The sequence below is a fragment of the Heterocephalus glaber genome, unplaced genomic scaffold (assembly GCF_053883595.1).
Source record: "Heterocephalus glaber isolate CG9 unplaced genomic scaffold, H.glaber_assembly_v1.0 deba00001504, whole genome shotgun sequence".
NCBI classification, from domain to species: domain Eukaryota; kingdom Metazoa; phylum Chordata; class Mammalia; order Rodentia; family Bathyergidae; genus Heterocephalus; species Heterocephalus glaber.
Genome location: NW_028258324.1, coordinates 70,498,232 through 70,524,340, shown reverse-complemented (window position 1 = coordinate 70,524,340; position 26,109 = coordinate 70,498,232). Strand labels below are relative to the sequence as shown.

At 56.3% G+C, this 26,109-nt stretch overlaps 3 protein-coding genes across 17 annotated transcripts in view; 2 read left to right on the top strand and 1 right to left on the bottom strand.

Annotated features, from left to right (window-relative positions):
- The first annotated feature begins 6,268 nt into the window (after window positions 1–6,268).
- On the top strand, window positions 6,269–18,097 carry Vwa5b2 (von Willebrand factor A domain containing 5B2). Of its 12 annotated transcripts, none has more exons than XM_087186783.1 (20): window positions 6,742–6,891; window positions 7,057–7,564; window positions 7,651–7,821; window positions 9,728–9,947; window positions 10,119–10,276; window positions 10,737–10,868; window positions 11,178–11,308; window positions 11,627–11,782; window positions 12,152–12,262; window positions 12,339–12,547; window positions 12,636–12,747; window positions 13,244–13,429; window positions 14,322–14,493; window positions 14,580–14,893; window positions 15,316–15,505; window positions 15,600–15,953; window positions 16,655–16,792; window positions 16,881–16,964; window positions 17,040–17,239; window positions 17,325–18,080. In XM_087186783.1, exons 2-20 carry the CDS (start codon window positions 7,426–7,428, stop codon window positions 17,862–17,864), a joined length of 3,717 nt encoding a protein of 1,238 aa, XP_087042909.1. In that variant the 5' UTR covers window positions 6,742–6,891; window positions 7,057–7,425; the 3' UTR covers window positions 17,865–18,080. The 12 variants fall into 12 exon arrangements, with proteins under 12 accessions (XP_087042900.1, XP_087042909.1, XP_087042908.1 ...); XM_087186782.1 differs by having other exon boundaries at window positions 9,728–9,959; XM_087186777.1 differs by having other exon boundaries at window positions 9,728–9,959; window positions 17,040–18,097.
- On the bottom strand, window positions 18,073–24,518 carry Alg3 (ALG3 alpha-1,3- mannosyltransferase). Of its 3 annotated transcripts, none has more exons than XM_087186803.1 (9): window positions 23,776–24,518; window positions 21,609–21,708; window positions 21,365–21,512; window positions 21,097–21,257; window positions 20,676–20,796; window positions 20,048–20,253; window positions 19,819–19,909; window positions 18,624–18,769; window positions 18,073–18,536 (listed from the first exon to the last, which is right to left on the bottom strand). In XM_087186803.1, the coding sequence occupies exons 1-9, from the start codon at window positions 23,969–23,971 to the stop codon at window positions 18,374–18,376; spliced, it is 1,332 nt and encodes a 443-aa protein (XP_087042929.1). In that variant the 5' UTR covers window positions 23,972–24,518; the 3' UTR covers window positions 18,073–18,373. The 3 variants fall into 3 exon arrangements, with proteins under 3 accessions (XP_087042929.1, XP_087042931.1, XP_087042930.1); XM_087186805.1 differs by having other exon boundaries at window positions 23,813–24,512; XM_087186804.1 differs by having other exon boundaries at window positions 19,819–19,894; window positions 23,776–24,503.
- A 123-nt stretch (window positions 24,519–24,641) lies between these two features.
- Ece2 (endothelin converting enzyme 2) overlaps window positions 24,642–26,109 on the top strand; it is a 34,965-nt gene continuing 33,497 nt past the window's right edge. The window contains exon 1 of one of the 2 annotated variants that reach the window (XM_004834892.4): window positions 24,642–24,886. In XM_004834892.4, coding sequence (XP_004834949.1) covers window positions 24,691–24,886 — 196 coding nt within the window. In that variant the 5' untranslated portion in view covers window positions 24,642–24,690. The remainder of the gene's footprint in view (window positions 24,887–26,109) is intronic. The other variant, XM_087186788.1, reaches the window with a different exon arrangement.

Here is a 26,109-nt window from a genome sequence, read left to right as displayed (position 1 = left end):
GCTGTTTAGAGTTAGGCCCACGACTGGCTTGTTTATAAAAGTGAGTCCGGCCAAAGCCTGCGTGCCAAGGGCAGAGTAACTCACACTCAAATCCCATTCCCACAGTTAAAACCTTTTTAACTAAAAAGACAATGTTCTAATTAGACCCATTTTTTTAATCTATTCTGTTCCTAATTAAAAAACGCTTTGTCTTTTTCCTTTACAAGATTTGTCTCCATTAGTTTCCGTAAAAACTACATGATCACATCTCCTCACATATAGTCCACCCTCACATGTAGCTTACCTTTACCCCAATTGATGACTAATAAAAATCAGTGACCTAGGGCCGAGGATTTAGCTCAGTGGCACCGGGCCTGCCTCGAAAGCGAAAGGTCCTGAGTTGGATCCCCAGTACCAAAAGAATTTTTTAAAATCGGTGACTTAGATAAACCAGCACCTTTACTAATTAAACAACTTTGGCCATCCTGGCTGCCCAGTTTCTTTGTCTTTTAGTTCTATCTTTTAATTTTTTTCTTCAGCCTTGCATCGTACACTAAACAAGAGACTCAAGCCTACTACAAAGGTTTCTAATAAACGTCTCAAGGGTTTCCAATAAACTTTGTAAGAAACTTCCAAACTGTCTTCCAAGGGGCTGTTACCATTTTACATTCCCATCTGTGCAGAATAACATGTTTCATATCCTTGTTCACAGTTGGTATTGTACTTTTCAGGATTTTTGCTGGTCTAAAGGGTAAGTAGTGGGTATTTTAAAACCTTTCTTTTTGTTATTAATTTTGAGTTGTAATGAATTATAGTTTCATCTAAGGCTAGGCGTGGTGACACACACCTGTGATCACAGCACCGGGGAGGCTGAGACAGGAAGATCACAGCAAGTCCGAGGCCAGCCTGGGCTACAGAAGGGAGACCCTGTCTCAAAAATCCCCCCAAAAGGAAGCATAGTCTACATGCTACTGACCAGCGTAGGGAGCTGGTATTTCTAACTGATGGCCTATTTCTGTCTGCCTAAGCGCATGTGAAAAGAACGTTTCCTATTTGTGGAATGAAGTACAGCGCAGCGGTTCAGGGGCTTTGGAGTTTCAAACCCTGCTCTAGGGTCAGTAACAGTATGAGCTCAGGTGAGATTTATTTAACTCCCTGTGCTTCTGATTCTTTAATAAATGGGAATTATAATAGTTCCTGCCTTGAAGCTATTATAAGAATTAAAAGAGATAATATATGTAAAGTAGAACTGGGCCTGGTGCATAGCAATCATGATGTGTTTATATAATAAATAAATGTACCTAAACCTATTGTATATTTTAGGTCTTTTACAGCCCTTTTTTATTTTTTTGGTATTGAACGCAGGGTCCTGCACATCCTAGACAACTGCTTTACCTCTGAACTATACTTCCCCATTCTCCTACTGATTGATTGATTGATTGATTGATTTTGGTACCGGGGATCGAACTCAGGTCTTTGTGCTTGTGCAGCAGGCAGCGAAACCACTGAGCTAAATCCCCGGCCCTCCTACTGATTTTTTAAAACTTAATTCCTTATCATTCCCCTAATTGACAATCTTTTTTTTTCCCCCCCTGGTACTGAAGATCGAACTCGGGACCTTGTGCTTGTGAAGCAGGGCCTATTGACAATCTTTACCATTCTTTAGTTTCTTTAGTCTTACCCCATTCCCCATCATGTTGATATTCTTTGTTTGTTTGTTTGTTTGTTTGTTTGAGACAGGGTCTCACTTTATATTCAGGCTGGCCCTGAACTCACTCTGTAGCCCAGGCTGGCCTTGGACTCCCAGCAATCCTCCTACCTCAGCCTCCTGAGCGCTGGGATTACAGGTGTGCACCACCATGCCCAACATCAGTTTTAACTATTGTTGATAGTAATGTTGTTATTGTTGATTGATTATAGTTATTGTTGATGTGCTTTATACACATTTCTTTGGCCTGAGCCTCTTTACTTTTTTTTTTTTTTTTTGGTACCGGGGATCAAACTTGGGACCTTGTGCTGCTGAGGCAGGCGGCAGAACCACTGAGCTAAATCCCTGGCCCCTCTACTTTTTTTAGAAAAACAGTAAACATTAACAAGGTATAAAACAAGATACTTCCCACATATCTTGCAGTAGCTTCTGGATTTATTTCTCATCATATTTGAATACTTCTTCCAAAAGTGTTTTCATGTGGCTCTTCATGACAGAACTGGAGTGGCCTCAACATTCCTGAGAATATTTTTTATATCTTCGTATTGGAAATGATAATATGACTGGATCTAAAATCCTGTAGTGTAAATGTTATTTCCTTCAACTGACACTCCAGCTAGGCACAGTAGTGCACACCTGCAATCCTACACCTTGGGAATCTGAGGCAGGCGAGTATGAGCCCACCCTGGGGAACCTAGTGAGACTCTGTCCCCGCCCCTCAAAGTTCTCTATTGCTTTCTTGCCTCTGGTATTAAAGAAATTTTATGTGAATTGATATGTATTCCATTGTAGCTAATCCACAATTTCTTCAAAGGTTTCTCCAAAGATTTAGGGATGTCTCTGACCTGTACTGTTCTCAGATTTCCTTATATAATGTGTCTACTTGTTGTTGGTGATGGTGTTTTTGGGGGGTTTTTTTTTGAGACAGGGTCCCACTATGTAGCCCAGGGTGGCCTCAAGCCTGTGATGATCCTCCTGCCTCAGCCTCCAGAGTGGATAGGATCTGACTGTCATGATCTAAGGCTGGTTCCCTGAGTTTCTTACCCCAGCACCTTGGGGAGCTCTGTGACTCCTCTGGCCAGGGCAGCATTTTCCCAAGGGGCACATCAGGTTCCCCCCTGTCAGGCAGGACTGGAGCAGGGGCACCACGCACACAGCTTGGCACTGGCCAGGGTGAGCGAGCAGATGCCGGGCAGCGACCTGGGTGGCCCTTCGGCCTGTTTCCCAAGAGAAAACCGCCATAATCTTGGGCTTCCTCACATCCTCTCCAGGCTGTACTGGGCACCTTCTGGGTGCCAGGCCCTGTGCCAGGGAGGTGGAGAGGCTGGGCTCCAGCTCCCATTCACCTTTTGCTCCCCCAGGGCCCCTGCCACCGGGACACCCTGAGCCATTTCTCTCCCGACTCTTTTTCAATTTTATTTTTTTTAGGTCAGCCAAGACTGATGGAAATTTTCAGAAGGAAGTTTATTAAGAGTTTTAGGAAAAATCAATGAAAACTAAAATAGGAAATAAACACCAAGGAAGATACACTGGGCCTGGAGGTATAGCTCAGTGGTAGAGGATATGATTACCATGTGTGAGCCCTGGCTTCCATCTCCAGGAGAAGGGGGGACAGAGAAAGCACATGGAATCATGGCTAGTTCACAGCATGCCATACACAGTAAAAATATATAATATTTGTTAATTAAGAAGTAAGTTAAAAGCTGAGCATGATGGTGCACACCTATAATCCAGCACTCAGGGGGCTGAGGCAGGAGGATTGCTGTGAGTTCAAGGCCAGCCTCGGCCACATAGTGAGTTCAAGGCAGCTTGAATTACATAGCAAGACCCTGTCTCAAAAAACAAAACAAACCCCAAAACATAGGATACCTCATCTCAAAAAGAAAAGAAAGAAAGGAAAAAGGAAAGCAAGTGTGTTAGTCACTTTTCTCATTGCTGAGACAAAATACGCAATGCCCAAAGACAAAGGAGGACAGGTTTATTCAGCTCACAGTTTATAGAGGTTTCAGTCCATAATCATCTGGCTCCAAGGCAGGGTGGCATATGGCAGAGGGGAAACAGTTCATGGCAGTGGAAGACAACAAAAGCAATAAGAGAAGATTTTATTTTTTATTTTTTGGTACCAGGGATCGAACTCGGGTCCTTGTGCTTGTGCAGCAGGTGACAAAACCACTGAGCTAAATCCCTGGCCCTACTTTTTATGTTTTATTTATTTATTTATTTTTATTTATTTATTTTGTTTGTTTGTTTGTTGAGGCAGGGTCTCCCTTTGTAGTTCAGGCTGGCCTCGAACTTGCAGCGATCCTCCTGCCTCAGCCTCCCAAGTGCTGGGATTACAGGCAGGTGCCACCACGCCCTGCCTGTAGGAGTAGTTCAAAGCAAGCGTGGTGTGGCCAGGCCATCCTAGGCAACACCTCAGCTCTATCACAGTAGCAGCTCGTGGGAGCAGGTAGGTACTTCATGTGATCTCTAGGCCTGGGTTTTCTCTGTGTAAGATAATAACAGTGCCTGTCTCTTAGGGAGATATGACTTGGGAGGTGGGGCACTGGGGACGCAACCCAGAGCCTTGCATGAGTCAAACGTGGTTTCCCACTGAGCTACACCCCACCCTGTTGGCCTATTGGATGAGAGAATCCACTAGCCGCATGGCGCCCAGCCTGCTGTAAATATACGCCAAATGCTAATCCAGAGAAGAAAAGCCAGAGCTCCTGGACTTTCCTCAGTCCCTCTGCCTCTCCTACTGGTTCACGAGCTGATCACCTCCGCGCCTAACTCCCATTTCATCTTTAGTTTTGTGTTTTGTATTTTTATTGGTCCATGTTTGTAGTACATAATGATCACATTCCTCGTGGGGAGCTGGTACAACAACACAACACACTTTCGAAGTTTTGTGGTTTTTTTGAGACAGGGTCTCCCTTTGTAGTCCAGGCTGCCTTAAACTCACTATGTAGTCCAGGCTGGCCTCGACTTCATGACCAGCCTCGCAAGTGCTGGGATTACAGGCGTCTGTAACACATTCTAGTTCTTTTTGTCTCTTTCCCTCCCCTCCCTCCCCCTCCCTCCATCTCTCGGTGCCCTTCCCACTTACAGATGGTCTACCTCCCTGTTTCCTAGGTGCCTTTTATTTTGTTCTTTGATGTGTGTATACCTTGATTTCTCATAGAAGAGAAACCACGCACTATTCGAGGGCACTGTCTGATTTCCCGACTCCCATCAGACATAGTTTCAATCCTGCCGCTGCTCCTCCCAGTCTCACAGGACACAGCAGCCATTGCTTCATCGCTCCTCCCTGACGCACTCATCTCAGCCTCTGGCCATCCCTCTGCCCTTGGAACCAAGGCCCAGCCCTCTCCCCCCCAGGCAGAGCACACCAGCTCCATGCACACCTGGCGCTCAAGCCACTCTCCTCCACCTCCCGACCTGGCTTCGGGCCCTCAGGGCTGTGCTGTTCCTTCCCTGTCACCCTCAGCCCACGCCCTGCCAGCCCTGCTTCCTCCAGAGAGCCTTCCCGAGGCCTGGAGCCCCTTCTGTACCCAGCCTGCACTGCGGCCCCAGGATGCGTCCTTGACCGGCTGCCCTGGCTTGGTCTGAGACAAACTTAACCTGCTCCCTGCCCACTGAGGGCTCCTACGGGGACACTGGCTTACTATAGGGACACTCTTACTTCCAGGCTCTCCTCAGGACCAAGGCAAGGCCTCATCGCCTGTTCCATTTTGTTTCTCTTTTGTTTTGTTTTTTGAGGCAGGGTCTCACTATGTAGCCCAGGTTGGCTTCCAACTCTAGGCGATCCTCTTGCCTCAGCCTCCCAAGGGGTCACAGGCATGCAGCACCAGGCCTGACTCCCCTTCCATTTCTGACTTTGAGATCTCTGCAGCCTCATGTTGGACCTGAGGGTCACCGTAGCTCTTGGTTCATTTGCGGAAGGGGCTGAGCCCAAGGCACCTGGGGGAGGTGGCCGCTGCCTGGACATCGGTGGGGTCCCCAGGGCCAGCCCCAGTCCTGCTTGAGGACTTGGGTCATCTTGAAGAGACCATCGCTCATCCACTGTTTCTCCCGAGTTGAGGCTGGGGTGGGTTCTGCAGACAAACAAGGAGAGGACGGGGCTGGGGATTTAGCTCAGTAGTTTCGAGGTTTGCTGCACAAGCGCAAGGACCAGAGTTCGACCCCCGGTACCAAACAAACAAAGCAAAAAACAAGGAGAGGAGCCAGTGGCCCCCTGGGAAAAGACAGAGCCACGACCCACTGGAGCCCCCTGTGGCCGAGGGGGTGCCACAATGGCTGGGCTCCACGTGTGCATGTCCACTCCAAAGCTTTTTGGGGAAAGGGCAACCAGTCGCTGTCATGCTAAGTGGTTAGAGCACGCAGGAGCTTGGGGTTAAGGGCTCAGGTGCTCACGCAGACTCGCCCCCCCCGGGGGGGGCCAATGTGGAACCACAGCGTTAATGGGCAGGGTGGGAACGCAGGGGCTCCCCACGGGCCGGCCCAACCTCAGCCCCTTCAAGGCCTCTGCAGAATCGGGGCCTGGCCCGTGGAAGGACCTCCAGACACCCGCCCGCCTCCCACGGGGCTCCCGGGAGAGGTCTCACAGACGAGGCTAGGGTGCTGCAGGGGACGCTGTCCCACGCGGGAAGACTCTGCCCGCAAGCAGGACTGTTTCTCCCGGGGCGATGCAGTGATTGGGGGTGGGGGGACGACACTGCTGTGACAGGGACAGTCTGCACCCCTTAGCTGGACCCTTCGCTCTCAAAGCCTCGGAACAGCAGAAGCCGGGCGGCCACAGCCACGGTCCAAAAGTAGGGGGTGGTGCTGCGGCGGCCGCCAGGCTGGCTGCTTCCGGCTGCAGCGAGACTCACTGCAGCGAAGGGAAAGTGGGCAGGTGCCAGGCTGGGGTCGCTGCAGGGCTGGACTTGCAGGCTCCCCAGGGACCGAAAGGGTGGGGCCGCGGAGGCCTGGGTCCCTGCAGTGCGGTGTGGCCCCCGGCCCCCGCAGCTCCATGCGGAGGAGGGGGGGGGAGGGGAGGAGGGGGAGGGGGGGACAGCCCGGCTGCAGGCGGGGCGGGGCGGGGCGGGGAGGGACCTCGGCAGTCCAGACGCCCCTTGCCGGACTCGCAGCCACCGGGGCGGAGTCCCGAGCCAGCGCCCCGCAGGTGCGGGGCCACCCACCGGGTACGGTCGCAACGCCTGGGACTCCGCGGAGCAGCGGCGGTGAGGCCGGCGTGCGCGCAGGGAGGGGGACGACCCCGAGACCCGGGTGCAGACGGCGGCGACTTGAGATCTGGTGGCGGGGACTCCCGTGCTCGGACGCCTCTCCGGGCCAGGGCTCCCAAAGCGCCCCTCTTTTCCACCCCCAACCCTGCCCTCCCTCCCCAGACCGCAGGATAAAGCCCGCGGTGCTTCCCGCTGCACATCCCTCTCCGGCCGGGCCGCCGGGAAGATGCTGGCCCTTTAAAGCCTGCTCCCCACCCGCGCATCTTCCGACAGCTGGCAGCCGCGGGGAGCCGCGGGGAACCCCGGGGGCCGCCAGGTACGGGGGCGAGTGACAAGCAGCTGTGGCTCCCCCACCCCAGGGACCCGGGGGCCGGACTCTCAGGCGCCCGCGGCCGGGTTAATCATTAACTCTCGGCCTCCGGGGTCCCAGGCAACGCGCGAGGGCGCCCGTCCCGCCTCTGCCCCGCCACCTGCCCGCCCGGGTCCCGCTCGGCCCGCGCCCCCTGCAGGCCGCGCCCCGCGCCGGGCACCATGCCCGGCCTCTACTGCCCCTCCAGCTGGACGCCGCTGCCCCTCACGGACTCCTGGGTCCGGGCCTGTGCCAACGGCCCCTGCCTCAGCCTGCGGGCGCGGCTCACCTACCGCAACCCGCAGCCGCAGCCGGTGGACGGTGAGGCCCGGCACGGGCGCGGGCGGGGGGAGCCCTCCGCCGCCCCCGGCCGCCGGCCCGCATCCAGCCCTGCCTCCCTCCGGCAGGCGTCTTCGTGTACCCGCTCGCCGAGGCCGAAGTGGTGTCGGGCTTCGAGGCCGAGGCGGCCGGACGGCGCGTGTCCTTCCAGCTGCAGAGCCGGCGCCGCTCGCAGGCCGCCTGCTGCCGCGCGCTGGGCCCCGGGTCGGGGGCGTCCACGCCCCGTCGCTGCGCGCAGGGTGAGTGGGGCCAGGCCGGGGCCCCGCCCCGCCCGCTCGGCTCCCGCCCTCCCGCTCCTCCGCACCGTGTTCTCATCCACGCAGCCGCACCCTTACCCCGGTGGACTCCGGGGTCTGGGGGATGTGGCCCCGCAGTGCCAAGCTTGCTGGGCCTGAGGCCCTTACTGCCCGGGCGGAGCAGCCCTGCCCCCAGAGCTGCCTCCTGCCCCTCACCCTGTAGTCCTGGAGGCTCCACTCCCCCTGGGGCAGTGCAACCCTGGCCCTCACTCACTGACCTCCCCACTCTGTCTTCCCTTCTCTCCTCACGAGCACGTTTTAAGATGCACTCAGATGTCACTCCTTGGAAAGCCTCCCTTACTCTGCCACAAATAATTAATGCATGTTCCCTTGCTCCCCGGCCTTTTTGGGCCACCTCATTACAGCACTTTCTAGGGAGAGTCCTTGTCGCCCGTCCGCATGGCTGCTTCCCCCTCTGAAGCGTTAGCTCCTGAGCTCAGGACAGAGCTTGGTCACCTCCAAGTCCCAGCTCCTCACGCAGAGCCCGGCACAGAGGGGCCCAGTGGGGATGGAGACCGATGCTGAGGCCTGCGCTGGGTTCTGTGGCTTGCACTTCATTCCTTCATTTCTTCACTCATTTCATTGATTCCTGCCCATGCCATTTACCATCCGGGTGAGAAGAGGGACAGAATCCAGTGTCTTGAGAGTTGGCAGGTGGTTAGAGGCAAAGGGGGCTCTGGGTTCAGGGATGTTCCCTAAGGAGGAGGAGCCAGCCTGGGACTGGTGGAGGGGAGCAGAGGTTTGTGAGGAGGTCATACTGGGTAGCCGCCCGGCACCTCATGGGTATGGTGATTTACCCTTTGCAAAGCCCTGGCTCTGCTGTCACCTACTGGGACAGGTGTGTCATGTGGGTTGTTCCCCTTCCCCCTTTGGTGAGGAGAATAATACAAACCTATTTATGTATTTATACACTGGATGCTTTGTATACATTCTGCCACTTACTGCTCACCACAGGCTCTGATGTATAGTTATCACGTTCCCCATTTTATGGATGGAGAAACTGATTCTCCTGAGAAGGTTGCCAAAGGACACAATTAGAAATAACAAAGCTGAGCTTCACAGCCTGATGCAGTATTCTCTCCACTGTATGGGCCTCTGCTGGCCGGGATGGAAGCCCCTTTCCTTCTTACTGTACTTCTTTCCTTTTCTTTCATTTTCTTCCCTTCTTTTATTCAGCAAGTGGTTCTTAAAAGGATGAACAAATGCCTCTTGTGGGGAGGTGAGGTAGTGTAGGGCTAGAAAGGTGGGCTAGGGCCAGATGGACTTGCCACTCCTCAAATGAACCTGTGATCTGAATAAAATGGGTGCCTGGTATGCAGATGTTCCATGCAGAGGTTTTACACCCTCCAGCCTGCTTCCAAGCAGATCACTGCCCCTGCCCTCCTCCCAGGTAGAAACCTCTGGAGCCGCCCTGGTGGGCCCTGGGGAGCCATTGATGTTCATGAGATGGGAATTTGTGAGCGTAGCCAGTCCCGGGCCAGCGTAGCCAGTCCCGGGCCAGAGGGACAGGTCCGTCCACAGGGGGCGTCTTTTAGGATGACGGTACCCAGAAGGCTGAGCCTGAAAGGGCAGGCAGGGGAGGAGAGCAGAGGCTGTGGCCCCCCAGCACTTGGGGATGGGTCTGTCCCCTTCTCCATGCCTCCCTGGGAGCGGGGTCACCACCCCTCTCCCAGCTGGTGACAGCTGGTGCCGTCTAGCATCACCCCACCTCACCCACCATCCGTTTCACATCTGTCTCCACGCTGCATCCCCAGTGTCCTGCCAGCCATGCGAAGTCCCCCAACTCGGTGCCTGCTCCTCATTCTGTCTTCCGCCAGTCCCCTCTGATTCCCTGTCTCACTCATCACAGGTCACCTTGTCTTGGATCTGGCCCAGGCCCGGTCCACGCTGGTGCTGCCCACGGGCCTTATCGCCCCCGCCGGCACCATGACAGTGACCCTGAGCAGCAGCCGGGAGCTCCCCTCCAGGCCCGATGGGGTGCTGCACGTGGCTCTGCCCTGCGTGCTCACCCCACTGGTCCCACCAGACCCACCAGGGCCCCCCAGGCCTCCGGGGCTCTGTGACGACAGGTTGGGCCTATGGTGATTCTCTTCGTCCCTTCCTTGGCTTCTGTAGGTCTAGTGCGGGTGAGGGGGGCTCAGCAGGATGCCCCAGGGGCTGGACAGGGGGAGGGGGTGGGGGGCCACTGGGCCTCTGGGGCTGGGGGCTTGGGGGTGACCCTTCCTCATGCTCCCTTCCAGCCCCACCAGCTGCTTTGGTGTGGGCAGCCCTCAGGAGGAAGGGCTGCCCCGGGAGGAGCCAGCGGCCCCCACAGACGTGTTCTCAGGCCCTGCCCGATGCCCTGCCCCCTACACCTTCTCCTTCGAGATGCTGGTGACTGGACCGTGCCTGCTGGCAGGTGGGCCTGGCTGGGGCATCAGCCTGGAAAAGAATGCCAGGCTCAGAGATGGAGCACAGGACAAAAGGAAGACAGGGACTGAGTGAAGGCTGAAGTCTTAAAGCTGGGAGCACCCTGGCCACTTCTACACACACACTTTTATCAGTGTGATTTATTTGTGTATATATCCTCCCCGTGGCAGGACAGACACTTAGAATGGACCAGTCCACAGGGTGAAAAGGATTTTCTTGGTGCAAGAGGTAGCGGAGGGCGCTAATTGGTTGATGTGTAACTCAGCAACCAGCCCAGAACAGAGCTGGAAATGCAGGTCCCAGCCCAGGAGAGCAGAGCCGCCCTCACCCATCTGAGTTGCTATCAGCCCCAGTCCTCAGACGCGGGCCTCCAGGAGGTGCTGTTGGTGCTCTTGCTGCTGTCCTGGGCTGAGGTGACCGTCACCCCTCTCTGCCTCTCTGTCCCTCAGGCCTGGAGAGCCCCTCACATGCCCTGCGGGCAGACGCCCCCCCCCACGCCAGCTCTGCTGCCACCATCTGTGTCACACTGGCCGAGGGCCACCGATGTGACCGGTCCTTGGAGATCCTGCTGCACCCCAGCGGTAAGAGCCTGGGCCACACAGTGGAAAGGAAGAGTTTGCAAATGCAGATTTCAGGGCCCCAGGCCGGACAGGCCGAGTCCTCAGTGAGGACGGCCCGTGGTGCACAGAGCCTGGACCTACAGGGGCAAACGCCCGTACTGCCAGCACTCTGGGAGGCTGAGGCGGGAGGATCACAAGTCCAAGCCCACCTTGAGCAACTTAGCAAACTTGGGGAGACCCTGTTTCCATATTTAAGAAAGAAGGGCTGGGGATACGGCTCCAGGCAGAGGAGGGGGTTTTCCTGACAGAGCTGTGTCGCCCTCCTCTCAGAGCCCCACCAGCCACACTTGATGCTGGAGGCCGGCAGCCAGAGCGCTGAAGAATACGAAGCCCAGGTGAGGGCCCGCCGGGATTTCCAGAGGCTGCAGCGACAGCGACAGGACAGCGCCGGGGACCGGCAGGTGTGTTGTGTGAGGCACGGGCTCGTGTTGGGCTGGGGCAGGGCCTCTTCTCTCAGCAAGACCTCTCCTGGCTGCCACCCCGGCCCATGGCAGAGGCCAGAGGGGTACTGTCATGGGGGACTTCGTGAGCTTCCCCCAGTGACTGGTAGGGTGTGGTTGGACACAAGCAGGGGGCAGCCTCCCACAGCCTTCATCCAGATCACTGCAAAGCTGCCCTTCTGGGAGAAGTGGACAGAAAGCCCCCCAGGCCCAGGTCCCCCTGCCGGCCTGGACAGGGCTCCACTAAGTACCCCTGGGCTGACGCAGGCTCCCCGCCAGGTGTGGTTCCTGCAGCGCCGCTTCCACAAGGACATCCTGCTGAACCCTGTGCTGGTGCTGAGCTTCTGCCCAGACCTCAGCTCCAGCCCTGGGCGCCTGGACACAGTGACTCGGGAGCTTCTCTTCCTCCTGGATGGCAGCAGCGCAGCTCACAAGGCCAGGGCTCCCTGGGGGCGGCCGTGGGCTGGGGGCGGTGGGTCACAGGGGAGCCGGGGGCGGCCTCCAGCGGCCATTCTCCTTGCTGCTTCAGACATCATCTTTGCACGCACACAATCAGCCTTGCTTTTGTCATACACTCACACGTGTGTCGCTTCCAGATTCCAAGAGCCAGAGTTGCACTGGCAACCCAGTCTCGGAGTCTGATTCATCTCCCCCTCCATCTCCTGCCCACACTGTCCCTGGCACCAGGGTCCTGCACACTCATCCCTCACAGGCAGTGCCTCCCCTGGGTGACCTCGGCCAGCCCTCATTTTATCTTGGCCCGGAGCTGGTGAGCAATCGGCCGTCCTCTCTCCGCCTCTCCAGGATGCCATTGTGCTGGCTGTGAAGTCCCTCCCATCTCAGACCCTTGTCAACCTGACCACGTTTGGGACCTCCGTGCAACCTCTCTTCCCCGAGAGCCGGGCCTGCAGCAATGTGAGTGTGATGTGGGTTGGGGACCCCGTGGGGCCAACTCAGCACAGCCCTGCCCAGCCTGTGCGCCTCTGTCCAGGACACCGTGCAGCTCATCTGTGAGAACATTGAGGCCCTGCAGGTGGCATGGGGTCCCCCAGATGTCCTGGCTGCACTCGACTGGGCCTTGGGGCAGCCTCAGCACAGGGCTCACCCTCGGCAGCTGTTCCTGCTCACTGCTGCCTCGCCTGGGGCTGCCACCACCCACCAAGCCCTGGAGCTCATGAGGTGGCACCGGGGGGCAGCCAGGTACGGAATGGGCAGAGCCAGTGCCCAGGACTGAGCCCTCTGGAGCGGAGCGCTACTGAAGGTCACAGCTGCTTGCCCTCCTCATCAGGTGCTTCTCCTTCGGGCTGGGATCCGGCTGCCGTCAGCTGCTCCAGGGGCTGGCGGTGCTCAGCAGGGGCAGGGCCCACTTTCTGCGGCCCGGGGAGAGGCTGCAGCCCATGGTGAGTGAGCTGGGCCCAGTGCTCTGCTCTGGAAGTCCTCGCAAGTCATGGAGCCCCATTGGGCAGGGGCTCTGGGCACCCTACCTGAGTAGGGTGCCCAGATCTTAGGAAATGAATCTCGTCCTCAGAAGTCTTGTCCCATCCACAGCACAAAGCTCAGGCCAGGAACAGACCAAGCCCCGAGAACCAAGCACCCTCACCCTGCTTTACTCCCGCCCCCCTCCCTGGGACCTGAACCCAGGGTCTTTGCTCTGAGCTGTGTGTCCAACCTGGCTTTTATTTTTGGCAGAGGGTCTCACTAAGTTGCCCAGACTGGTCTTAAACTTGTGATCCTCCTGCCTCAGACTCCCAGAGCCTTCTTTGTCTTGATCCCAGCCCGACCCTATTCCCTATCAGTCCAGGGCTGGGCAGACGCCATCAGAGAAGAGCACCTTGTTTGCCCCGTCTGGCTGTGACACCCCGATGTCTGTGTCCCCCCTCTGGCTGCTCCCCGAAGCTGGTGCAGGCTCTGCGGAAGGCGCTGGAGCCCGCTCTCAGTGACATCTCTGTGGACTGGTTCGTGCCTGATGCCGTGGAGGCCCTGCTGACCCCGAGGGAGATCCCGGCCCTCTACCCTGGGGACCAGCTGCTCGGCTACTGCTCACTCTTCAGGACGGATGGCTTCCGGACCCGGCCTCTGGGGGTACGTCTGGGCGGGGGCTTCAGAGCCCTCCTCTCCCCCTGCCTCTCTCACGGGACTCCTCTGTTGGCATCTAGGGCTCCACAGACTTGCACTTGGACCCCCGGGGTGATACATCCCACCCCTCTCCTTGGGTCTGCAGGGAGCTGTCCTGTAAGGCGTTGCCTTGTTTCTCACTGAAGCTCACAGCCACCAAACAGCTCCAGCACTCGCTGTGATGCTTTTGTCAAAAGGGTTGCTCACTCTCACACAGTGGCTTATGCCGACGGATACACCCCTGCTACGCTCAGGACAGAGACGGGTGGTCTTCACGGAGATGCAGTCTCCGGCCCTGGCTCTACCTCTGACAACCCAAGTCACGTAACCTCTCGGACGGAGCTCTTTTCCTCCCGCGTAAATGAGGCTTGTCATCGGTTGCTGTAACCAGAGTTCACGGCTCTAGTGCCCTTCGCAGGCTATGTCACACATAGCAGGAATTGGAGAATTCTTTTCTTTCTAAATGAAAAGCTGCATTTACCTAGAAGAACCAAGGATGGTTCTTCCTTATTTATTTATTTTTGGTACCAGGGATTGAACTCAGGACCTTGTGTTTTCAAGGCAGGCAACAGCACCACTGAGCTAAATCCCCGGGCCCTTCTTCCTTTTTTATTATGAGAACCATATAATAGATTGTTTGCCTTTTTATTACCTGGCTTCCAGGAAGCTCAAGACCAAGCCCAAAGCTCAGCTGTGCAGCAGTTCTGCTAACCCATGCTAACATGTCTGTTTCCTCCTCCCCTAGTAGCCGTCTTTCGCTTCCAGTTTATTAGCTTCATTACTTCCACTGTTAGATCCTGTTTGGAAAGAGGCAGTGTATAGCTACCATCGATTTTTTTCTCCGTGCTATTTCTCTTAGGGGCAAGAGCCTGGCTGGCAGAGCTTTGGTGGCTCTGTGTTCCCATCCCCAGAGGAGGTGCCATCTGTCATCAGCCCTGGCACTGAGCTGACTGGCACCTCAGAGCCACTAGGAACGGGCACTGTGTCCGCAGAGCTGTCCAGCCCATGGGGTGCCAGGGACTCAGAGCAGAGTGAGCACCCAGCGGATGTGTGGGGCTGGGACAGAGAGGGTGGGGGGAGGGGACAGGGCCGGGGCCCATTCTTCTCTGCCCAACAGGTACGGATGCTCTGACGGACCCGGTCACAGACCCGGGACCCAATCCCTCCTCCAACACGGCCATATGGCGCCGCATCTTCCAGTCCTCATATATCCAGGAGCAGTACGTCCTCACCCACTGCTCTGCCAGCCCCGAGCCAGGGCCAGGCTCCACTGGGAGCAGTGAGTCCCCAGGCTCCCAGGGCCCTGGCTCCCCGGAGGGCACCTTCCCCCTGGATCCCCCTTCTCAGCAGGGCTGCCGCAGCCTGGCCTGGGGGGAACCTGTGGGCTCCCAGTCCTGCCCGCTGCCTGCACCCCCACAGGCTTCATTGAAGGTGAGAAGACTCGGCCCACATTTATCCATCAAGTAGCCAGCAAAATGTATTTACCACCTGCCACGTGCTGCACGTGGTGTGAGGCTGATGATTAAGTCTAGCTAGGAGATAGATGGATACATCTATAATAACAACACGCAACAGCCAGTGAGGAACACAGGACATGGTTCCATCACAGGAGCGCAGAGCCAGAGTGGCAACTGTCCAGAGGGAGTCAGGAGACTAAGAGTCACATCTGGAAGAATAAGTAGACGTAGCTAGGTAAAGAAGGAGAAGACATAAGGAAAACATAGACGAAAGCACCAACTTTAAGTGGGAGAGGGAGTGGGTGAGCTTACAGGAGCACGTAGCCAGCTATGCACGGTGGACAGAGACAGGAAGCTCTGCGTTCCTTGACCAGTGGCCCCACCTCTCCCAAGCAGGCAGGAGCCCTGAGTGCTGAGGTGCTGGGCCGGCAGCACAGAGCTGCTCTGGTTGGCCGAAGTCTCTCATCCCCGCCAGGCTGGGCAAACCCAGTGCCCGGCCAACCTCGGCACCCCTCTCTGGGCGCAGTGCTGGATGGGGCTGTCCTAAAGCCAGGCCAACAGCTGGGTCAGGGCCTGGATGACTCAGGTAAGGCTGGATGGGGAGGTGGCTTCCCTGACACCAAGGACCTTGGTGCCTGGGGCTGCACATCGCCCTCACCCCAGCCGTCTTCTCTCACCAGGAAACCTGCTTTCCCCAGGCACCATGGACTGGGACATGTGGATGGAGCCACCCTTCTCGTTCACAGCGGTGCCCCCCAGGGAGGAGCCGGCCCCTCCAGCTGAGCCACTGCCGCCCCAGGCCCCCCACTGCCATGTGGTGATCCGGGGCCTGTGTGGGGAGCAGCCCATGTGCTGGGAGGTGGGTGTTGGGCTGGAGACACTGTGGGGGCTCAGGGATGGCTCAAGGCCTCCATCGCCCCCTGGGAGAGAGGCTGCTTGGGACCAAGCATTCCACCGCCTGACGGCAGCCTCTGTGGTTCGGGACAACGAACAGCTGGCTCTCCGAGGAGGGGCAGAGAGTGCGGCTGAGCGGGGTGAGTTGCTGGTGGGCGGAGTCAGGCCCCGGGGCGTGGGACAGGCCAAGGGTCACTGTCTGTTCCCGATTTTGTTCACAAATGATTTGAGATGGCTCATCACACTGATAAGAAATCCAGCCAGGCATGGTGATCAACACGTGCTCCCAGCTTCTAGGGAGGCTGAGGCAGGAGGATCACAAGGTTGAGCCCAGCCTGGGCAATTTTAGTGAGACCTTATCTCAAAAAATAAAAAAGGGCTGGGAAGCTGGGCATGGGGATGTAGCTCAGTGCAAGGTCCTGGGTTCAACCCCAGTACAGCACTCGCGCGCGCACACACACACACACACAATTTCAGTCCCTGAGTTGCACTAGCCACACTTGAAGTACCCACTAGTCACATGGACCATGCAGACACAGAACATTTCCACAGCACAGGAAGTTCTGTGGGACAGCACGGAAGAGTGGAGGAAAGGAAGCAGGCAATGTTCCTGAGTGGAGCCCAGACACTTGCCTTCCCGAGGCCAGGGGCTCCTACCCTATTACAGGCTGAGTGCCCAGCCCGACCACTTCTTGTCGAAGTGAGGGAGTCTGAGCTGGTTTGGGGCTGAGATGGTACCACACTGTTCACAAGTGCACGGAGGGAGAAGCTTGGGGTCACCTTGATATTTTCAGCAGCCCCATGGAGGGTGGGTGCTCAGCACAGGCTTCTTGATTCATAGGCCATGCGAGGAGGTCCCTGCTCCGAGCCCTTCAGACGAGCAAGGTCAGCTTGGCCCCATCCTGCTTCACCTGCCCAGTAGCTGTGGACGCTGCCACCAGGGAGGTGCTGCCGGAGGCTCTGCAGGTTCGGAGCTCAGGTAGGGTTCCCTCCCCTCCTGTGAACTCTCAGGAGGGCCTGTCACCTCACTGCCTATCCACCACACAAAGCTGTCACGTTCCCTGCAGAACCAGCAGAGCCCCCGGCTGCGTCTTCTGCCTCTGAGGGCCGACTAGACGCAGCTGCTCTGCCCACGGCAGAGCCCTCTGAAGGTATCACCCAGGCGGGAAAGGGTAAGGCCCCACCGGGCTGGCCCCGCCACAGGACTTCAGAGAGGCTCTCTGCAGGTGCCCAGCACCTGGACCACAATGACAACTGCAGGGCAGCTCTGGGGGACCCCACGGCCCCCGCAGGAGGTCCTCACCGCCCGCTCCCCCAGCCTCCTTCCTGGCTCAGCCTGGGCCGCCGCCGCAGACTCTGCAGCCCGGACGCAGGGCCGGCCAGTGAGGGCAACAGCGAGGGCAGTGACCACGACTACCTGGCCCTGGTGAGGACTCGGGAGGCGGAGGGAGGGTGGCGACGCCAGCCAGGGCACCGTCCCGGCCTTCTCCCCCCACCTCCTCTCTCCTCAGGTGCGGCTGCAGGAGGCGCTGGGCTGCTTCCGCCTGGACGCGCCCTTCTGCGCCGCGGTGCGCATCCCGAAGGAGCGCCTGTACCGCGCCTCGCCCTTCGCCGCGCACCGCGCCAGCCTCAGCCCCGCTTCGGGCTCATCTCCCTGGGCGCTCCTGGGCCCCGGGGTGGGCCAGGGCGACGGCGCCACGGCCTCCTGCAGCCCGACCCCCAGCTCGGGCTCCGAGGGTCAGGGGCAGGCGGACAGCGGCCGGGGCTCCGACACCGAGGCCTCGGACGGGGCGGACGGTGCCGACCTGCGAGGCCGCAGCTGGGCCACGGCCGTGGCGCTCGCGTGGCTGGAGCACCGCTGCGCCGCCGCCTTCTGCGAGTGGGAACTGACGGCGGCCAAGGCCGACTGCTGGCTGCAGGCTCAGCACCTGCCCGATGGCCTCGACCTGGCTGCCCTCAAGGCCGCTGCCCGCGGGCTCTTCCTGCTGCTGCGCCACTGGGACCAGAACCTCCAGCTCCACCTGCTGTGCTACAGCCCTGCGAACATGTGAGGGCCGCCCCTCGGTGCTGGGCAAGGCTGCTGGTGGCAGCCGGTCCTCCACCACCTCATTCCTCCCTGCAACCCCCTGGCCCCCACGAAAAGTGCCTCCCTGTGCTCTCTCCCTCTTCTCTCCCCCATGCTCCGAGCTCCTGCTGCAGTGGAAGGGGAGAGAGCCACGGTCCCCAAATCCTATGCAATAAAGTGCCTCTTATGACCAATCCCCCAAGTGAGGCTTTATCCTAATTTAGCTTTCACAGCACTGGAGGGGAACCCCAGGTCTTCATTCTGAGCTACGTCCTGGCCCTTTTTATTTTGCCACAGGGCCTAAGTCACTAAGTTACCCAGGATGGGCTTGAACTTGTGATCCTTCTGCCTTGGCCTCCCAGAGTGCCAAGTTCTTTATCAGCCGGGTCCCCCTCACAGCTGGGCCAGGCACCATCCACCCCTGCCCCATGCAGGCTGCACAAAGGGGCATATGGCAAGGTTTATGGAGAAGGGCCCAGAGCCCATCCCCTGGTCTCAGTGGGCCTTCCTGCCCTGCCGGCCGCTCTTGGGGAAAGGCTGCGGCCCCAGCCAGAGCTGCAGCAGGATGATGGCATGGCAGGCGTGCAGGGCGGCAGAGCTGCAGGACGTGGCGGGGTACGTGTTCCAGGAGAGCTCAATGAGCCCGAGCACCAGCAACCTGGAGATGAGAAATGCTCCATTCAGCGCTGTCCAGGTCCAGGGCCAGGGCCCTCTGGCTCCTCACGCCTACACATCCCCGCTATACCTGAGCAGGTGTGTGAGCCAGCCCGCAGGTGTGGCCCACAGGAGGTAGGGCAGTGTGTGGAAGTACCAGACGTAGAACTGGTAGTGGAGGGAGCGGCTGAAGCAGATGCCGATGAAGTTGGAGGTGAAGAGGGTAGACACAATCTGTAGGTGACGGTCAAGGCCAAGGGCAGGAACCAAAAGGGCAGGAGTTGGGGGCAGAGGGGCCCCAAAATAGGGGGCAGAAGTTTGGGGGTCAGAACTTCCCTGGCTCTGGCCCTCCTCTATGTGGGCGAGCTAAGTGCACTGGACCATAAGGCCTGGGGAGAGCAAATCCCTCACTTAGGAGCTGCGTGACGCTGGTACCTCAGCCTCTTCAAGCCTTGACTTTGCCATCTACAAAGTGCACATAAGAGAACCTCCCTATCTCAGGGTCTCCCATGTGCTTCCAATGTTAAGTGAATGGAAATCTTAGGCTAGCGTGTGAGCACTCACATGCTATAGCTCAATTCTTTATACTGCTCTGTACATATATAGGTATGTAGGGTGGACCCCTGCGTTAGGACCAGCCTGACATACGAACAACCTGGGTTGTAACCAGAATTTTAATTTTAACTTAAGGACCAAAGTCTTGAGTTATGACCTGAATGCCAGCCACTTGTGTTCCCAGATGGTCTCAGATACAGACTTAACCCTTAAAGAGTCTGGAAGGAACACAACAGCATCCTGTCCTATGTGGGGTTAATTGAAAAATCCTGGGTCAGTGTCTCCCTAGGGACACTGAGATCTGCCTGGAAGAAGGTGTAGCCTAAAATTATACAGCAGAGAGACTCTGAAGGCAATTGAGCAACTTGTTACAACCAGCCCCTGGGAACAAATTGAGTTCCTAAGTCAAGGGTCCCCTGTATTCATTCATTGAGAGAGTCTATGTAGTCCAGGGTGGCCCGGAACTTGCTAGATAGCTCAAATTTCTATCCTCCTGCCTCATCCTCCCAAGAGCTGGGATTATAGGCGTGTGCCACCACAGCTGGCTACACAGCTCGGCATTCAGAATTCAGAGTAAAACGCGCTTCCAGATGCAGTGCTGGGCACGGTGCTGCAGAAGAAGAGCTCTGCAGACGGGCTCTTCTTCCCGGCCCAGGGCACCAGTCACTGGAGGCTGACAGCACTGGACACCTGGAGCACAGGACTTACCTTTCCATGATTTAAAGGATATGATTGGGTGTGAGGGGCCGGGGTGGGACCTTCCTTTTGGAGGGGTCCTTCAGCAGCGACAGGATACTTTCTCCCATCCTGGGGGGAAGCAAGCTGGACATTTATTAAGCCCCCATCACGGGCCAAACCCACCCTCATCCCCAGGAGCTTAACATCCCCTCCAAGTAGCCCCACAGCCCAGGCTCTTTATTCCTCTCTCCACCTCTGCTCACCCTACTGTCCCCTTCTCACCTGTGCCACCTGCAGAGGGCAAACAGCAAGAGCAGGGTGAGGTGGGCAGCCAGCAGTGCCAGGTGGAAGGCGCGATGCAGGAAGAGCGCCTCCGGGAGGAAGCGCCAGTTCACTGTCCACCGGAAGAGAAACTGGCGGCCGAGGTCAAAGGAGCGAGACAGGTAGCCAATGGGGTTCTCCAGGAGGAAGGGCAGCCCCAGCACCACCTGAGGGGGTTGTGATGTCAGCAGGGCTGCCAAGGCTTGCCCCAGCCTCGTGCCGATCACTGAGGGGAGCAGGGGCAGGATGGGACCTTCAGAGGGACCCCAGTTCCCACCAAGAATACCAAGAAAGCCCCTCCCCACGGCCACCTCATGCCAGCGCCCAAGCTGAGAAGCTGAGGAGGAAGGGAAGAACAAGGCTCTGAGGCTTGGGCTCCCCAAGTCACCCACAGGCATAGCTAAAGCCTGAAGCCGCTAGTTCCATAGCTCTATTTTAGGGTTATGAAAGCTAAAACAGACATGGTGGCTGCCAGCTCAGAATCAACTCCAAAATCCTACCTCTCGGCTTTGAGGAAACCTCAATGATGGAAGGAGGCCAGATGAGTGGGCTCCCCTTCACCAGTAGGGGGAAGGGCAAAGAGGGGTACCTGAAGGCCAGCACAGATGCCCAGCTTGGGGAGGGCACTATGGAAGCCGAACTTCGTGAGGAGAAGGAACAGCAACCCAGGGGCAAAGAGCAGCACATTCATCTTCACAGAGACTGCCAGGCTGCAGGGAGCATGGGGAGGAGGGGTCGAGGCAAGCTCCAGGCCTGTGTCCCTGGCCTGCAGCTATACCGACCGTCACCTGCCAGCAAGCAGCGGATGGGCCCATACTTGGAGCTGCTGAGGGAGCAGGCTGGGCAGGGCCAGACATCTAGTTCCTGCACCCAGACTGAATGTGGATTTCAAGTGTACAAGGGCTAAGTCCAACCACGGATGCTGTCCTGCACTTAGCTTGTGGGTAACCACTCCCTTACTCTCTCTGTTGCAAAAAGTAAGAGGAGGGGCCAGAAGGGAGGGTGCTGACCTGAAAAAGCAGCAGCCCCAGCCCCAGCGCTGGGCCAGGAACAGGTTGATGCTGAGGAAGAGCAGAGCCATGGCCACAGGATCGTTGAAGAGCCGCAGCACAAAGATGGAGTGGACACGGTAAGAGGTGAGGCACATGAAGAAAAAGACAAAGGGCGGCACCTGAGTGGTAGGCACAGTGAAAACAAGGTCAGCTCCCCAAACCTGAGCCATCCCCCTGGGCCATCCTCACGGGTTGGGGGCTTCTGGTCCTGGCAGCATGGACTCACCTTGCAGGTTTGGTGGTAGATCAAGAAAACAAGCAGCAATGTGGCCAGGTAGAGCACAGCAAAGATGTTCTGGGCCATGCGAATGTCAGTGCCCCGGCCAGTGGCATAGTACAGCCCCATGAAGATGTACACAAAGCCAGCAGGGTAGCTGGAAGACGACAGGGAATGTGAGCCTAGGGAAGGCAAGCAGTCTGGTACCTAGCCAGGCCTTCATACCCTCCCGGAATCTTCTATCCCCACTCACACAAGTGGTCCAGTGTCACCCTGCAGCTGTGTATAGTCATATGTGCCATTAATGACGCCTTCTACCTGGGCCATGTAGGCCTTCCAGTCAATCTCTGTGTCTGGAAGAAGGTAAGATAATCTCATTACTTTTCAGTCCAGAAACTGCCTGCCCTCACACCTATGTCCCCAGAACACCAAAGCACAAGAGTTCAGCCCATTCCCAGGGGTTCTAACACCACCCTTTGTCATTCCCTTGGGAAACCCTGGTATCTTAAACTCAGGGTGTCTATAATTGAACTCACAATCTTTCCTCCTATTCCCAATGTGCTGTCCTTCCTGGGTTCTAGGAATAGCACCGCCAACCTCCTAGCTGACTGGGTCACAAATCTAAGTAACATTTTTTTTTTCTTTTTCTTTTTGGTACCAGGGATTGAACTCGGGTCCTTGCGCTTGCGTAGCAGGCGGCAAAACCACTGAGCTAAATGCCCGGCCCTAAGTAACATCTTTGATATATCTTTCTCATTTCTGACCCTTAGTCAACAAGTCTTGCCTATTCATCCTAACTATCTCTACCAGCTCATCTTTCTCTGCTAGGTTCCATGTACTCCATTTTGGATCTAACATAATCTGTAGCCCGACAGTATTCTCCTAATTAGGTTTATGGGCTTCCACCTTCACCCCACTACAGTCTATTTTCCACCTTGCATTGGAGAGTTTCCTACAATATAAATCATGATCAAGTTTCTCTGTTTAAAACCCTTTAATGATTCCCTAAAACTCTGAAGATAAAGATCAATCTCCATCACGGCCATTTCTACAAGAGGGGGCTAAAAGTTAATTAGGTAGCTTAAAAGTTAATTGAGTAGCTTAAGATCAGTGAGCTAAGCTTTGCAGTTAGGGCTCCCAAGTTCTGAAATACCATGTTATCTCCTTAAGGCTTTTATATCTCTTCAAAATCTGATCTCAATTTCTGCAATTTCATCTCAGTTTCAAACTACTATTGTCAGTTTTCTACATTCCAGCTGTTTTTTCCTTTGTTTGTTTGTTTGTTTTTTGGTACCGGGGATCGAACTTGGGTTTTTGTTTTTTTTTTTTTTGAGACAGGGTCTTGCTATGTAGTTCAGGTTGGCCTTGAAGTCACTCTGTAGCCCAGATTAGCCTCAAACTCACAGCAATCCTTCTAGGAGCACTGAGATCACCACGATGCCTGGATAGGCTTTTTTGATACCAGGAATCAAACTCAGGACCTTGCACTTGCCAGGCAGGCATGGCTCCAATGAGCTACATCCCTGGCCAAGGATATTTTTTTTGTTGGTTTTTTTTTTTTGTACCAGGGATTGAACTCAGGTCCTTGTGCTTTCGGGGCCGGTGGAACCACTGAGCTAAATCCCCAGCCCTCCAAGGATATCTTTTTTGACACCCCTTTGTTGGGGGTTCTTCCCCTCCCCTTTTCTTTCTTTCCTCACTTGGCTAGTTCATACCCACCTTTCAAGGGATCACTATGAAACTTTCCCTGATTCCTCAGGTTTGGACCTCCTGTGTTCATCTTGTCTCTACTATCACAGTATGGTGCACCGGAGGTGCCTGCTAGTTTATCTTTGTTTGGGCCACATTCATCTCTCTTAACACCTCTGGTACCTAGCACATTAGGCATATAAGTGCTCAATAAATATGTGTTGACTGAATTGTCTTTAGCCAGGAAGCCAGTGCCTTAAACCCACTGTTTAGATTTAGTGTTGAAAGGAGCCACCTATAATGCCTAATGGACTCAAGAGGGCACAAAATGCCATCGTTGTGAAGCTACTTTCTGGACCTCAGAATCAAATGGGTGAGAAAATTGAGATCTGGAAAGGGAAGTGACGTGTCCAAAGACACAAAGACAAACAGGAGCAGCAGTAAATTAATTCTACCCCAGAAATGATTTCCAGGCTGGTTTGCTTTCTTAGCCTGGCAGGCTGAATGGTCAAGGCAGAAAGTCAAACTCTAGGGTCGACCCCTTCCTTATGGGGGCGGGATTAAGATCGCATTTTCTGCGGAACAGGCTGGGGGCTCCAGTAAGGAATTTAAGTCTGAAAATGACAAACGAGGGTCTTTGAAGTCAAGTTTGGAGTTTCGAGTCCGGATCCCAGTTTGGATCAGGGGTCTGATCTCCCTCCCTCACCTCCTCTCCCGTTCGGCGCACTCACATGCCACCCTGTGAATGACCCAGAAGGTGATGCCCACCTCCGCCAGGCAGAGGCAGGAGGCCACCTGCAGCGTGTAGCGCGGCTCCCGCAGCAGTAGGCACCGATCTTGCCAGGCGCGCTGTAGCCATTGTTTGTAGAATCCGGCCTGCGGGGCCGCGGAACCAGCCCGGCCGCGTTTCCGCTGCCCAGCCGCCATCTTGACAGTGCGCCGCTCTAGTGGGCCCACCACCCCGGAAACTCAACCTTTCGGCACTTAGGTTCCGCTCCCTGCGGGGTAGGTTTCACCAAGCCAAGCGCTGCTGGTGAGGGACCCAAATCAGTTCTTACTCCACTAAAATTATTTCTTCCACATCTCTCCAGTGGTTTACACTCTCCGTAAGAGCAGGAGCAAAGTTTTACTCCTCAGTATATACCCAGCCGGGCACACAGGCGCTAATACAGGATGAACGTCTGCCCAGAAAAGCAAGTCCTGCCTCCTGCATTCCAGGCTCATTTCCACTTTGCCTGTGCAGGAAAAACTCGAGTTTGTACTGGAGGGCAAAGCACCTGTCTGCACCTCTCCCGCCTCCTTTCAGAGCCTTCCTGGAGATCAGAGACGACTTGATTAAAAGTGAGTCTCCAGTTACTTTTCAGGCTTAATGGGCGGAGCCGTTGAAACTGAAACACGAGAGGTCGCAGTGATGAGCCTGAGTGAGTCTGACACCAGGCGTGGCCCTCCGAGGTGACTGGGCAGCCAGGGCCTTCAGGATCCGATTCGGCTTTCCAACCGGAGGATTCTCCAAAGAGCGCCCGGCACCAGACGGAAGTTCCACGTGTTTGTGTTGAGCAACCGCGAGAGGTGGGCGGGGCCCCCAGGGTCCCGCCTCCGGCGCTCTCGATTGGCTACTGGGCCGGGCTCCGGAGGCTGCAGCGAGTATGGCCTCTCCCGGTTGCCCCTCTCCCTCGCCGGCGTTGCCCGAGCGGAACTTCGAGTACTGCGAGGTCCAGTACTGGGACCAGCGCTACCGAGGCGCGGCCGACTCCGCCCCCTACGAGTGGTTCGGGAACTTCTCCTCCTTCCGTGCCCTCCTGGAGCCGGAGCTGCGGCCCGAGGACCGTATCCTGGTGCTAGGTGGGTAGTCCCGGCGCTGCCCGGCTCGGGGCGCCTGCCGGACGGCCCCGCGGTTTCCCCCAGTCAGTTCGCCCCTCTTCCTGGACGCCCGAGCCAGGATCCATAGCCTTCAGAGTCCAATCATATTCGCTGGGGCAACCAGGAGGAGGACAGTCCTAGGAGCCGAGCGTGGGGGTGACTAGGACCTGCTCCAGACTGGGGAGGTGGCCCTGGCCCCGCAGGACTAAGCACCGAGTCGGTCTCAGGGCTAATGGGCCGCCTAACAGTACACGCCGTGAATCGCGGTGAGCTTTCCGCTTGTAGAAATGGGACTGCAGGCACCTCGAGCACGTCGCCCACCGCTTTTGTGTTCACGCCAGGGGGCTCCTGGAGCCGCTGTCACTTAGAGGGAGTTTGCACTCTTTCGAGCCCTGGGCTGAAACTTAGTCCTGAGGCGCGCGAAGTGAGAGTGAGAACAGCGCCCTCTGAGGTCGGAGGGGAGCTGCAGCCGAGGTTGGTGTGATTTCCCAAAGGACTGAAGGCGGGAGGTGCGATCTGAGGTCCGGCTGCCTGCCTCGGGCTCTCCCACCGTCTGCCTGTCTGCCTCGGAGGCGCTTAGTGACGTTTGAGTGAGCCACGGGTTTCTTTCCAGTCACAGTTTTTATTTTGCTCTGTGTAAAGCTGTTATGTATGTATGTATGTATAATTATTTTTGGAGACAGGGTCTCGCTATGTAGTTTAGGTTGGCCTTGAACTCACTATATAGCCTAAGCTGGCCTCGAACTCGCGGTGATTCTCCTGCTTCAGCAAGAGGAGTCCTGGGATCACAGGTGTGTGCCACCACCCCCAGCTCTAAAATCTTATATTTAAATGAAATATTTGATACACATAAAAAGAACATTATATATAATATCTATTAAATATATTCAGTTTGTGAAATAGAACATTACTAGAATTAGAAAGGAATAATCTAGTGCTTAAGAACTTGGACTCTGGACGCAGCTAATTATGTTGGAATCTTGGCTCAGCTGATACTGGCTCTGTAATCTTGCCCATAATACTTAAATTTCTTTCCCTTATTTTCTTTGCCTTAAAAAAAATGAATACTAGGGCCAGGGATTTAGCTCAGTGGTGCCGCCGCCTGGCTCACAAGCACAAAGACCTGAGTTCAATCCCAGGTACCAAAAAAAAAAAAAAAAAAAAAAAAAAAAACCCCGAATACAAGCCAGGTGTGGTGGCATATG

What these genes read in the sequence shown, in the direction of transcription:
- Vwa5b2 (XM_087186774.1), top strand. Translation starts at nt 7,426, where the DNA reads ATGCCCGGCCTCTACTGCCCCTCCAGCTGGACGCCGCTGCCCCTCACG. An exon ending in GCAGCCGCAGCCGGTGGACG is followed by an intron (nt 7,565 to 7,650) that starts GTGAGGCCCGGC and finishes TCCCTCCGGCAG; the next exon opens with GCGTCTTCGTGTACCCGCTC. An exon ending in TCCGGACCCGGCCTCTGGGG is followed by an intron (nt 13,430 to 14,321) that starts GTACGTCTGGGC and finishes TATTTCTCTTAG; the next exon opens with GGGCAAGAGCCTGGCTGGCA.
- Alg3 (XM_087186803.1), bottom strand. Translation starts at nt 23,971, where the DNA reads ATGGCGGCTGGGCAGCGGAAACGCGGCCGGGCTGGTTCCGCGGCCCCG. An exon ending in GCCCTCTGCAGGTGGCACAG is followed by an intron (nt 19,910 to 20,047) that starts GTGAGAAGGGGA and finishes ATAAATGTCCAG; the next exon opens with CTTGCTTCCCCCCAGGATGG. An exon ending in CCCGGCCCCTCACACCCAAT is followed by an intron (nt 18,770 to 19,818) that starts CATATCCTTTAA and finishes GACCGTCACCTA; the next exon opens with CAGATTGTGTCTACCCTCTT.